The sequence below is a fragment of the Sciurus carolinensis genome, chromosome 7 (genome assembly GCF_902686445.1).
Source record: "Sciurus carolinensis chromosome 7, mSciCar1.2, whole genome shotgun sequence".
Taxonomy (NCBI): domain Eukaryota; kingdom Metazoa; phylum Chordata; class Mammalia; order Rodentia; family Sciuridae; genus Sciurus; species Sciurus carolinensis.
In genome coordinates this window covers 2884700-2898204 of record NC_062219.1, presented here as the reverse complement: position 1 = coordinate 2898204, position 13505 = coordinate 2884700, and the positions used below count along the sequence as shown (strand labels likewise).

The 13505-nt window shown below is 57.9% G+C and overlaps 1 protein-coding gene across 3 annotated transcripts in view; it reads right to left on the bottom strand.

Annotated features, from left to right (window-relative positions):
* Rps6ka2 (ribosomal protein S6 kinase A2) overlaps positions 1–13505 on the bottom strand; it is a 240409-nt gene that overhangs the window by 31509 nt on the left and 195395 nt on the right. For all 3 annotated transcript variants that reach the window (XM_047557790.1, XM_047557791.1, XM_047557789.1), the window contains 2 exons: positions 12159–12247; positions 3199–3263 (listed from right to left, as the gene is read on the bottom strand). In XM_047557790.1, coding sequence (XP_047413746.1) covers positions 3199–3263; positions 12159–12247 — 154 coding nt within the window. The remainder of the gene's footprint in view (positions 1–3198; positions 3264–12158; positions 12248–13505) is intronic.

The following is a 13505-nucleotide window of genomic DNA, read 5'->3' as shown; positions in this document are numbered from 1 at the left end:
GGTGCAAGGGTCTGGAAGGCAGCCTTCCTGGCTGGCGCTAAAGTGCTGGGTGCTGAGAGGCAGCACGGACCCATGTGGTGACCCGCACCCTGCTCCAGCACGGACAGCTGGTGGCTGACAGGTGTTTGCTTATCAAAGAGCTTCTGGCAGTTTGGGGTCACAGAAGACTATAGAAAGCAAAATAAACACTCTTGTGTTTTCTCAGCTGGATCCTGAGGCAAGTGCCTGGAAAGAATCCTCAGGCGGAAATTCAACAGCCAGGGACTGTGTTCTCTCTGTCACTCCTGAGTGTACGCCCTGCAGAGGGAGCAGTCCTTGCATAGGGGACTGCTCTGTGGTGTCAGTTTCTGAGCTGCTGACACCCACACAGGCTTATCCAGACAAGCACACACAAAACTCTTCCCTGTAAACCTTCCAGAGCACAGGTGTGTGACTGGGGCCCAGGAGAGCCACGGAGACATACTGTGAGGGAGGGACAGGACAGCAGAGATGGAGGGCTTGTCCCCCACATCACAGCAAGACCTCCCGGCTACCAAGACACAGCAGGCACGTGGGCCTGAGTTGGTGCTCTGAAGACTCTGCGGCGCCTCCACGCTGAGGTCTTTGTTGGGAGCATGGCTCCTCTTCCACAGCCTTCCAGGCTGATCCCACTCGCCTCCCTTAGGCACCCTTCCTCTTCTGACTGGTGCTCGCGCTGCACACCGCTTCTGGACCATGGCCTTATGGTGCAACAGACGCCCAGGGATGAGCAGCTGCAGGACACAGCTGTGTCTCTCAACGGCTGTGTCGTGGACACCTTTATCCAGGTAGGTGCGAAGCATTACTTAGCAAACACAAGAGCTGATGCAAGACGCTGCTTCCCAGCTCCTCACAGATGGTTCACGCAGACTCAGGAGGGAACGAGACCCTCCCACCCTCCAGCCTCTGCCTGGGTGTCCTCTTGCAAGGACAGAAATGACAGCAAATGTACTTGGTATTAAAGAACCAGGAGGGTCTCTTGAAACCAAGACAAACAAAATGCCAAGAGAAAAAAAGAAACTTCCAACTATGCAGCAGTGACATGCCTTCGTGCAGGAACCCGAAGCCCTGCCTGCACCTCGGGGGTGTCTCCCTGCTGCAGAGACCAGAGGGCTGAGCGCCAGCAGGCAAGGAGGGTGCTCCTCACTGAGTAAGGAGGCAGCTCTGCCCAGAGTCTAACAGACCCTGCCTCCCGTGCAGCCGCACTCAGCCGGCAGGCTTGCCCCGCGCGGCGCGCAGGCCTTGAGGCACGGCCCGTTGCCTGCTGAGATGACATCTGCGTGCAGCACTTGCCAAGGTCCCTCCTGGCCAAGTCCTCTGCAGAGGGCTCGCCTGGGGCACCGCTGGGGACTTCCCTGTCCTCCCAGCTGCAGCCCTCAGGACGCCCCACCCGAGCAGCTTCCCGCACACCTGCAGCTGCCCACTGGACGCCCACAGGTTGCCCTTCTCCACTTCTCAGGCATGGCCTTTGGAGGGAGGGAGGCGGGGACAGTCTCCTGTGTGACGGTTCCTGGGCGCTCCCCGTCCCCTGCACTGCTCGCCCACCCTCAGACTCGCGAGTGCACTCGCTGCTCTCACTTGATGGCAAGGCACAGAGCACCTCCCCTGGGCCAGGCCCTCTAAGTCCTGACCGCCTGCAGTGCTATCACGTGGTGCGTTGGAAGGGACCGGACACGGGAACAGACGGCAAGAACGGGGTCAGAAGCACAGGGCCAGGGCAGCAGGAGGGCAGCCGAGAGGGCCACGTTGGAGAGGAGACTGGAAGGGAGCCGTGAAGCAAGCCCTGGGTCCAGGAGGACAGCCAGCCGGCGACGCCTGGAGGCTGAAGCATGTCAGGGGGTGGGGGCTGGGGCTGGGGGAGTGGGTGAGGGGTGACGGGTGGGCAGCTCTTCCACCACCACCTCCCTGGCCCCTGCCCCACAGCAGGCTCCCTTCTCCTCACCACAGAGCAGACCCCAGACACCTCAGCCCCTGAGATCGCCAGCCCTGGGGGCAGGGTACGCTGCGCCCACTGCTCCATCCCCAGCCCGGAACGCGCCCGAGACATGGAGCACCAACAGAGGTGGCAGGCAAGCGAGGAGGAGCACAATCCAGGAACGGCCCTGCAGCCACCAGGGGAGGAGCCGCGTCACACTGGCAGAGCCGCCAACTCGGCCCTCCCAGGCTGCGCAGAGGCGGCCCTGTGCAGAGGGAGGTGCAGGCCCACCGTCAAGGACAGGCTCGTCTGGAGCCAGTCCAGGCCCAGGAGTCCCCAGAAAAGACATCCCAACCCAGAGACCACAACTCAAGTGACCTTGGGCGTCCCTGAGGCAGCCTGAGCGTCCATGAGCCTCAGCCTTCGGGCGCCCAGAGGAGCCTTCGGAAGGAGCGGCGGCTTCACTTCTGTTCTGCATTCATTCTGCTTTTTGGGATTTCTAGTTGCTCTTTGAACTGGGAGTTTCATTGTGGAGAGCCAGGGACCTCCTGAGAGGTCACCTTCCCTCTAATCTTACTGTTGGGAACAAGTTATGTGGTAAGAACGGGAGGTGGGCCTTAGAAGTCCCCAGACTCGCCCCACTGAAGGGGCCCAGGAGGGTGGAGGAGGGGAGCCAGGCAGGCGGGCCGCAGCTTTGGGCAGTGCTGGAGCTCCCAGCGCTGTGGCAACACGTTCCCTGCAAGACCAGGGTGGGGTTCCTGGAGGCCCCAAACCTGGGAGGCTTTACGTGAAGAGCATCTTCATTTCTTAAAACACTCCATTAAAAATCCTTCGAGATTAATTTGTTAGCTCAGGAAAAGAAAATCCAAATGCAGGTGTGTTGTGCTAAAGGACTAAGAGCAGTCACCCTGGGGGAAGGACGGCGTCCTTGGGACACAGCGGCTGTTCTTGGAAGTGAGGCCTTCCTGCGGCTCGTGGTCATGGCCTTTCTGATCTGACCACTGACTGTCCAGCAGAGCCGGGCCACGGTGGAAGGCATGAGGCGACAGGCGGGCAGGGTGGGTGTGCCAAGCCCCACGGGCAGGGCAGTCAAGGGGCTCAGGGCTGCACAGGCAGGCGGGAGGCCCCCTCTGCTCGAGAGCCCGCTGCTCAGGAGGCCGCGACTCGCCTGTATCCCCACAGATTCTCATTCTGGGCAAAGCCGCCCTCTTCCCTCCCCTGCTTTTGTCACTTGTAAGGCCCTGGGGACACGGCCTGCAACTTACGTTCCAGTCTATGGTAACAAAGAAGGGATGGCGTTTAATTTCCTCCACTCCATCAAGGCCAGCACCTGTCAGGACAAGGCAGAGACAGATGTGAGAGCAGAGCCAAGACCACGTGTCACCTCCCACGGCCCCCAGCGCCATGGGCTGAGGGGCGCCTAGGCAGGTCCTACGTACTTGTCCTGCGAAGGACCCGAGCTGCTGCCCCTGCCCGACTCCTGCCCATGGTGCCTGCTCACCAGCCCCTACCTCACAGCCCAGGAGACCTCGTTCAGCTTGAGGGCCTGTGACGGGGAGGGGACCTGGGTGGTGGTCCTGGGGCAGGGAGACGAGAGGTGTTGAAGAGAAGAGGACAGGTGAGCTCCTCTCCAGCCTCGCCGTCCTGGAGAGCCCACAGGGTCTTAGGGGGGTTGCTTTCATTTTTTAATTAATAGACCTTATTTTTGGAGTTTTACACTCATGGGAAAATTGAACAGAAAGTACAGTGAGTCCCCCCACCATAACCAGTTCCCCCTAAGATCAACACGAGCACTTAAGTCAGGGAACGGGCTGGCCTCTACGGGAACGAACAGCAGGGGACGCGGGGAGGGAGGGGCAAGGGCCGGGGATGCCGCCGGCTCCCCGCCCCCTGGGGGACGCGGCCCCTCGTTCTGCATGTGGAGCTTGTTTCTGCGGCTGATCCTCCTGACACTGCTCACAATCGGACTGCAGTCCACCCCTCAGCAGGGCCAGGCGTCTCTCCCGCCCTGCAGGGTGGCTCCTGGGAGACATGGAGGGTAGCAAAGGCGTCCAGCCTGAAGTCATGGGCCTCCCCACAGGACGCCAGCCATGACTGGAGAGGGCACCATAGCAGACTCCAGGGTCATGCCACACCCCTGGCCATCTAGCCCCTGCTGGTGGCAGTGACAGGGACAGAGCCTCAGCAAGCCCAGGGTTACCTCCCCTCTCACCCCAGGAGCTTGGCCAGGCCTTGCGCTCACAAGAGTCAACTCAGCCAAACACACGGTGTGGAACCTCAGCCACTCGGCCTGGCGATGCTGGAGTAGTGGCCACATGAGGGAATCGCAGGAAAGCCCAGGTGTGGGATGGCCCTGTACCCACACGCCATCGCCTACACGCCAGCAGGCCTGCTCCCTGCTGTGGGCAGATGCAGCACACGTGCATCCTGTTCATCCCACACGTGCCCAGGGGCTGGAAGCCTGGTGGTTACTGCGGTGCCTCATAGACGGGGTTTGAAGGTGCGAATGCCCAGCTTAGCCCAGGGTCCCCTCCTGGGACTCGGCCCTGGTCCATCTGGATCTTGCCTCAGAGGACCCCGCTGCTAAGGTCCATCAGGTCTGTCTCCTTCCTTCAGTCGTAACCCCCAAGCCCAGAGGTCTGACTGTGTTCCCGTGTGCCCATCCCTGGGCCTCTGTGGAGACCCAGCTCCAGGTGGAGCACTGTGAGAGCAAGGAAGAGCAAGAGTGCCTCGGACTCTCCTCTCCCAGGTCTCAGCGAGTTCCGGCAGAGATGCCAGGTGTGCCCTGGCACTTCCCAGGGCGCTGGGCACTCACACCGCACGGTGACGGGTGCCTGCACTAAGAACCTGCCTCGCACCTCACTTCACCAGCACTGGCCACTATGGCCAGCAGGAAGGAAGCTGGGGTGCAGGAGGGGCGGGAATTTGAGAAACCGGGCGTGGGGCTTTTGGGTCACCAGCTGGCACACCTTCAACCCGCACCCTCTCCCTCTGTGCAGTTAGAATTTGGCCTCAGCAAACAGAAGGTGAATCAGCACTCTGATCACTACTCGAAATTGACAGGCGACAGAAGACGTGCAGCACCCGGAGGCCAGGCACCTTCGGCAGGCCCAGGGTGCCTGTCACTGTGGATTCCAGTCTCACTCCCCGTTCCTTGGAACTGGGCTGGCCTTCATCTGGACTAAAGGCAGGAGGGAGCGGAGTCCCGGCTGGGGCAGCAGGAAGTGCTTGTGCTGATGTCTGAAACCCTGTCCAAGCCCCCGCCCCCAAAGCCTGCTCTGTCCCAGGACATCTGCGACTCATCCCCTTCACAAAGCAAGACCCGGAAGCCAGGGACAGAGATGTTTAGGACGGAGACTCCAGCATCGCCTGGTGGACTGGGTGATTTCCAACACAAGCACACATGAATCAGAAGGTTCAGGGGACAATGGGCTCAAGAATTCAGACTCAGGCTCTTCCACAGTGACACTTAATCACATATGCTCCCGTCACTGGCGCGTCGTTTCCACGCTGAGACACCCTGGAGCTGTCCAGCTGCCCTGGACCAGTCCTGCTGTCTGCCTGACAAGGACACGTCTCACCCCTCTGCCCAGCTTCTGCCCCTCATTCTGACACAGGAGTCCACTTGCTTCACTGTGGGCTTCCCAATGCCCTGTAGGCGATTCCCAAAAGGTTCTGACATCTGACAGAACGTCCTCATTGTTTTCTAACCTCTGCAGAAAGCTTTGGGAAGTGCTGTCTCCTGGGTCCTTTGCCACATTTAGACGGAGCTGTTCTTAGAATGCACCTCTGAGTCTTTGGGGCTGGACTATGGGGCTAGTGCTCGTGTGCCTGCTGCCTGCTTCTGGACGGGCAGATTGTAAATGTCCCAGGGAACTTCCAGACTTGATTAAATACCAGTTCTGCCTTTTTTGTTTCTTAAATATTATTTTATTTGTATGTGTGTATGGTGCCAGGATTGAACCCGGGGCCTCGCACATCCTAGGCAAGTGCTCTACCACTGAGCTACGCCCCCAGCCTCTGCCTTTTAATTTCTTAGTTGCTTATGGGTTAGCTGTGCTTCGCTTCTTTAGTTTGCAAGTATTTAATTTTGAAGCGTTTTCTGCCCATTTGAAATTTCATTCATTCAGTGTTTACATAAGTCCTCGTCCGCCGTCACGGTGTCTTATGGAGCACCACCAGCAGGGAGCCGGACAGCCCTGGCCCAGCTGGGTTCTCCAGGGATCTGCGCACCTTCAGGGAGGGGCTGGGACCATCTGCATGGTCCTGAGCACGTGCTCTGAGACCTCCCAGTGTCCCCGCAGGGGCCGTCCCTGACCATGGCCGTGGAATCGGGGCCCCTGCCTGTTTGGCACACGCCTCTCCCTGAGCATGGCCACCATGTGCAGCCAACCGGTGTCACATTCAGGCTCTTGCAGCTGCCATGCCTCCGTGCTGTGCCCTGATCAGTGAGTCTCACAAGGGTCACCTTTCACTACCCAACCGAGAAGAGCAAGCGGTGCCCCGTCTTCTCACTCCAGGGTGTGTGGAGGCCGCCATCCACCTTTTCCCCCTTTGATTTTTTTTCTTCCAGGAAATTCTGGTCTCCACTTCCCCTCTCCAGCTCACTCACTGGGGCAGGGTCCTGGTGCCTGGACCCTGGGACTCCTCCCTCGCTCCTGGGCTGTGACCTGGGGCACCGGTGTGCTTCTTGGATTCCTGAAGCCTTTGGTTATTGTCCTAAAAGTCCAGGAGAATGAGGGGCATCCTTACCTCCGACCTGGCCCGAGCCTGGGAGCCAGAACAGCATGGCTCTGCTGGGTTACCCGTCACGCTGCTGTTAAGGGTCCTCAACATCTGGGGGTGTGAGGAGGAGGGGTGGGGCAGAGCTGGAGGGAGGCTGATCTGGACCACCAGCAGGTGCCAGTGTGTTGGGGCTCAGAAAACTACCCAATGAGGCCTCAGAGGCAAGGTCCCCTCTGACCTCTGCCCTGGGATCTCACTCCCCTCGATTCTCACCCCAAAGCAAGTCCCAGAAACTAGAATTCCTCTTCTCCAAGAAGGGACAGAGAAACCAGAGCCCCTTTTCTCCAAAGCCAGCCATAAAAACCTCCTCATTACTCTAACTTCTGCCCACTCTCTGTGCAGGAGCTGGCCATAAGGAAGCCCTCTGATCTGCCTGTGTGACCCTTGCTCCAGACTGGGACAATGCTGGGCCCAGGAGACCATGCACAGCAGGCGTCTCCAGGCCCCTCGGTCTGTTCCATCAGCTCACACTCCTGTCCAGTCATCCCTACACACCGTCCCTCCTGGTCAAACTTGAGCCAAAGTCAGACACACCTTCCCGTGCCCAGCTTGTCCCTCTGCAGGTTCCCGGGCACGGAAGCTGTGATTAAGCAAGTCGTTTGCTCGCTCTCGCTGGCCTGTCTTTGTTACAGGTGTCCCCTGGCCTCAGGACTGGTAGGAGGCCACCCTTCTGGCCCCTGCACAGCCATGTCCTGCCAGCTGCCCACAGCGAGGCTGAGCCTGGGACAGTGTATTGGACAGCAGTCTCGGCATAGCAAATGCTTCTGGTCAAGACAGCTTTCTAAAAACTAGTTTTTAACTCTTAAAATAGTTTACAAGCTGAAATGTGGACTTGCTGGAGCGAGCAGGGAGCCCCCTCCGGCCCTCCCTCATTCACGTTTCCCTGGATGAGTTTCCGAAGCTGCTTGCTTCCCTCGCTCACTTCTAAGAACACAACAGGAAGGTTCCGGACGCTCTGCGCCTCCCTGTGCTATTTTAACCCTTTCTAAACGGAAGCGCCTCGCTGTGTCAGCAGGTGCCCCCGACCGGCTCAGCAGACGGCTGCCACCCTGCTCATGCGGCCGGGCTCAGCAGAGCGCCCTGGGTGAGGGGCGCCAGGCTTGGGCTGTGCTGTCGCGCCCCTGGGGCGGCACACTCCAAGGAGACCTGCCCTACTGAGGAGGTGCTCCGCCAAAGTGGAAGTGCTTGAAATACTCTGATAGGGATTTTCAAACTGAGCTATGCAGGGGACACACACGCCCTCGTTCTGAGGTGCCAGGGCTCCCGGCGCGCCTCACTGGCCTGGGCGTCACCAAAGGCTGGCCTCTGTGCCACAGTGCCCAGGGTCAGGACTCTTCTCACAGGGCGGAGGAGGGGGAGAACATCACAAAACACCGTACAGGTATGAACGGATGAAGGAGTTCAGGGCTGGGGATGTAGCTCGGTGGCAGAGAGCTTGCCTGGTCGCGCGAAGCCCTGGGCTCCGTCTCCGACAAAGATTCAAAGAGTGCAAAATTATTCCCAGGAAGCAAGAACAGATGAGCTCTAAATGTTCCTTCATGAGACAAGGAGGTTCTCAGGGAGAATCCCTAACCTTGCTGGTGATATGATCCCATAAATACAATCCTATAGCTTTAAGGCTGCATTTATGTAAATATATTTCTTCTCATCCTTTTCTAAACCTTGATTTTTTTTTCTAGCCAAATTGTTCTACAGAATAAAAATTCTGTATAAAATTCAATGAAAATAAATAGAGATTTTTATGCAATTCATTAAATGCAGTGAAATTTCATGAAGTTTTCTGAAGGGAAAAAGAAAAATTCTATCTTCAAGTGTAGATTAAAACGAAACAATCTACATGGAACGAGGGCAGTTCCTTGTTCCAGTCTGACAGACCAGGTGCGCTGCACCTATGGGAGGGACAGAGGTCACGGAGCATTCCAGAAGCCCCCTAGACACGTAGCTCTGAGCTATGCTTCTGTGCAGGTGCTGCCCCTGGCCTGGCTCTAGGTCAGCCCAAAGCCCCTGGCGAGGGCACCAGGGTCTGCCAGTGCTTGCTGTGGAGGAAGCTCTGCTTGAATTTCCTGATGGGCCACACGTCCAGGCGCCGCACCCGCTGTCGGTGCCCGCCTCTGCAGAAGGCCCGAGCCTCAGTTGCCCTCCCTCCGCGCAGGCTTCTCCAGCGTCTGGCAGGGAACTCTGCATAAGCTATCTGAGCCCCAGAGCCAAATCCACTCCCAGTCAAGAGGGCGAATCTTGAGCTCTGGGTCTGCTCCTTCCTCTCCAACACCACTGCAGGGGGATCCCCTGCCACCCCAGAAGGGAGCACAGTGTGCAGGACCCTTTGGAGGGGTGGGCGCAGCACCTGTTCTCTCCTAGCATCTGGAGAAAGGAATTGTCTTCCGGTAGTTTTGTTTTTGTCTCAGGAAACCAGAGCTGATGGAAATGCCCCCTGGTTGATTTGCTGCTGGCAGTCTCACATGTTAGGGCTCTGATCACAGAGAGCTGCAGATGTCAGTGAGGAAGCAGGAAGGAGCGGCGTGTCCCTCAGGCTGACTCCAGAGGGTCAGGCAGGAGAAGGGAAAAGTCAGAAAACGAAAAACTTCCATGAACTTCAGTTTCAATGGGTGAAACCTCTTTTTTGTGGGAGGGGGATTGGAGATATGCAAGGGGCGGGAGAGAGAGGCATCCCAACCCTTGAGGTCCAGACGTGGATTCACAGCCAGGCTGCAGGTCACCACCCCCAATGGAGGTCAAGTTTGGGTAACATTTTAAGTAGTGACCCCCAGTGGGAGCACTGTGGCTGCCTTGACGGGGCAGGAGGTCCTATCCCTTCCCCGACTGCCTGGGAGCAGGCCTTCCGGAAAGCTTCGTGACGGCAGGGTGGACACAGGCTGAGGGTGCCCGGGCCATGCCAGGGACCCAGGACACCAGGCGGGACAGGGAGACCATGCAGGGACAGTGCTCCCGACTTCCTCTCCCAGGTCGGAGGCCCGACTGCCTGAGGCCACTGGAGTGGCGAGGTCTCATCCAGGACTCGGGTGACCTGCACCCCCTGTGGGGTGATGGAGGCTCGCGCTGCGGGGGCTGTGGCTGTCTGCAGTCGGTCTGTCACACTGCTGGCCAAGGCGGAGAATCCAGCTCCTCATGGACAGCCCTCCACACTGCTGGGGAGGAGGGACAGGGCCACTCCCTCGTGGAATGTGAAGGGTCAGAAGCCCTGGTCTGAAACCTGGAGCGGAAACGCCAAGCTGCAGGATGGGACCAGCAGGGGCACGAGCTCCTGCGTCAGGCGGGGACAGGAGAGCCCCTCCCACTGGCACGTTCCTCTCGCCTCCCAGAGGGTGGCTGCTCTTCCACGGCGGGGGCCACGCACCTTGGGGAGGCTGCCCGCCTACCCCGGCCACTCCGCATGGAGTTGAGAAATCCGCGGTGAGACAGAAACTCCAGGAGCAAGGGTCAGATGCAGGCTGGGGTGTGCTGCGACCTCACCGCCCACTCCGCACCGTGCCCTGGACCTGGGCTGAGTCACCCACCACCATGACTGACCCGTGGCCCTGGGCTTTGGGGCCTCGCCTGCAGCAGCCCTGAGCGGGTGCCAACACTGCTCAGGGTGAGTCGAAGCTGCTGCCGGTTCCCCAACGACTGCGGGAATGACTGCAGGGAAGACGGAAGGTCCTCCCACCTGTGCGCACACAGAAGCCCAGAGCCCCGTGTGCCACCGCGAGCACTCTACCCCAAGACCAGGGGCCGCGCAGCCCAGCACGTTCCACAGGGCACCACCCAACCACCTTCAGCCCTCGCCTGCCGGCATCCGGGATGTTGGCAGCCTCGGGGAGAGAGCGGTTCCCAGGATCTTCCTTCCCTCTTCGACAGCCTGGGCAGATCTCTCCCAGGGAAGCTGCCCCTGGCCAGGGGGCGGACCTTCTTGTTCTCAGGCTCTGCTCTGGAGACCTGCTGTGACAGAGGAGCAGCTATCCTGCTCGCTGGCTCTCACCAAGCTTACTGGCCTGGACCACAGTCCTCACAGGCAGGGGCTAGGTGGGGGATTCCGACTGGGCCCAGGTCTTAGGCTGCCGAGGGGCAGCTGGGCCATGGGTCACACAAGGTTTCTACTTCACAGCCACTGTCTGCTTCTTCTGGATTCCAGGACCTTCCATATCAGGTTATAGGGTCCTTGCCCTGGATTGCCAGGGTCTGGAGACTCACAGTGGGTCAGGGGTACCGCTGCCACCTTGGGGGTGGAGACCAGGATGACCACCAGCCTGTGTCACTGGAAGCCTGGGAAGTGGAAGTTTAAGTGTCCAGGAACGTGGAGGACTAATGTGTTCCCCAGCAGAACGAGACAGCGACAGCACGGGCTGAGGTGGATCTCTCCATATGTTCTAAATGCACAGATACCGGCTAAGATTCATTCTAACTCCTTTCTCCCCAAGATCCAGTCACTGCATATCAACTCTCCTATATCGTGAAAATATCACTGGGGACTGGCAGGCACCTCTAACTTTAGCTTTATTTTTTATTTTAATTTTGTGGTACTAGGGATAGAATCCAGGAGGACTTTACCACTGAGCAACATACTCAGCCCTTTCCACTTCTTAAAATTTTGAGACAGGGTTTCACTAAGTTGATGAGGCTGGTCTCCAACTTGTGGTCCTCCTGCCTTAGGCTCCTGAGTTGCTGGAGTACCACTGTATTCAACTAACTTTATTTTTTAATAACTGAAGTATTACCATTAATACAGAAGTTCCCTGAAATTAAAGCTGACATGTAAAAGAATTACATAGCACATGAGCTTCCTTTGGGGTTGATTTCATGCAGAGAGGAAAATCTAATTATTTTCTCTAAAATGAAATATTTCCCGACTTACCCTTTGTCTTGCTTTCTTAATTACGTGTTTTATCTATGAGGTTAGAGTCAAGAGAACAGTAATTAATCTGCTCCTTCCATTTACGTGTGTAATAAAACAACCTGGAAAGCTCCCTGTGCTCCTCCTGCGCTGTGGCTCACCAGACCCTACCCTGCATCCCTTAGGGCCCGGCCCTGAGGCCTTCCGGGCCACATGGGCAAACACTTCCGTAAATCATCAGAAAAGAGAAGAAACACATCGGTGCTCAATTAATGCAAAAGTGCACGTGGGTTTCAGTAGACACTGCATTTCCTGCTTTAAGAGGCACCAGAATGGGAGCAGCTGTTCTGCCCACAGCTCACGGAGTCCCCAAGGTAAGAGGCACAGAATCGGGAGGATTGGTGTGCAGTCAGGGGCTTTCAGAAGATGGCTTGTGATGCCATGACCGACGGGACTCGGATCCTTGGAGCTGGACCACCTGGGAACGTGCCCTTGCTTAAGGCCCTCTGTCTTCAGTGACCTTGGCGAGGCCAGGCACACAGCTGGCCAAGGGGGTTTGGAGCGTCGGAGCAGGGCGGCCCCTGCGCGACACAGGGCGTTGGGGACACTTACCCAGCCGGTTACAAGGGTTCCGCTTGAAGAGGGCTCTCAGCAAGCTCTGGGCCTCCGGGCTGAGGAACTGGGGCATGCCCAGCTTGGCTCTGCAAGGAAGAACTGTGTTCAGGACGAGAAGGTGGGGCACCGAGGGACGGGGCCTTTCTTCACGCCTTTGAGTCCTGCTCATTTGGTACTAACAGACCCCAAAGTCACCAGGAGCAGCAGTGCCCAAACTTTGGCCTTGGGAAGCTTTTACACCTTAAAAGTTTTTGAGGACACCAGAGAGCTACTGTTCCATGGCTTATAGCTTTGATATTTGCCATATCAGAGATTAAAAGTGCTAACTTTTATAATTGCTATTTAATAATTCATTTAGAATATAATAAAAGCATTAAAACGGCAGTAAGGATCCCATTAACATCAATAGCACTTCAAATGGAAAAAATCGTCTTCCAAAACCCAGACCCAGACAGCCTGCAGCAAGAAGGTTGGCATCTGCTCAGCATGGGGCCCTCCCCGCTGACAGGGGCACCCTTGCCACCTCTGGGTCTGGGTCTGGCTGGCACCGGGAGCCCACGAGGGCTGCAGGGACCCAGCCCGTGCACCACACTGAGGACTAGGCCAGTTTGTGCTGCCCCCTCAGACGCTGCCACTCCCAAGCGACAGGCGTGAGTCGGCACCTGAGCTTGCTGGGGGGGGGTCATCCCAGCTTCAGGAACAGCGAAGACCACGTGCCCTGCACACCCCACAGCAGGGCGGGCCCAGAGAGGCACAGACGGTGCTGCTGGGACAGACCACTCCATGGGAGACCACTGGCCGGCACAGGCTGGCACCCCCACGCTTCCTCCACCCACCTCCCACCCACATCTGAGGAACTGGGAGGCTCGTTGCTACAGCGGCTCAGGCGACTGGGTTTCACAGATGTCATGGGCCTGCCTGCAGGGGTTCTGCTGGGGGTCTCAGGTCGGCTTTGCGACTTCTCTTGTCGAGTGATTCCAATTCCACCCCTAGCATGACTGGGTCCCCACCACCTCGTTTGCCCTTCTCTAACCCTTTGTTCAGCTCACATTGGGGACGTTATGACCAGGTGGCCCTGGGGTCAGACTCCCGAGGTTCTGAGAGCAGGTCTATTTGCTTGGTGAGTTCGTCTTCCTGAGAACGGGGTGGAACTGCCCAGTCAGGCACATTCAGGCACAAGGCCAGATGGTGCCCACTCGGGCCAGCGTCAGGCAGGCAGGACGTGGGCGACCATGGAAACAAGGTCAATAGGAAGAGCAGAAGTCTGAGCTTGTGCTAAGAATGTCCCAAATTCCCCGGGGAATCTGTGTGCCACCTCTGCAGTAATCAGGCCCTTGACTGGAA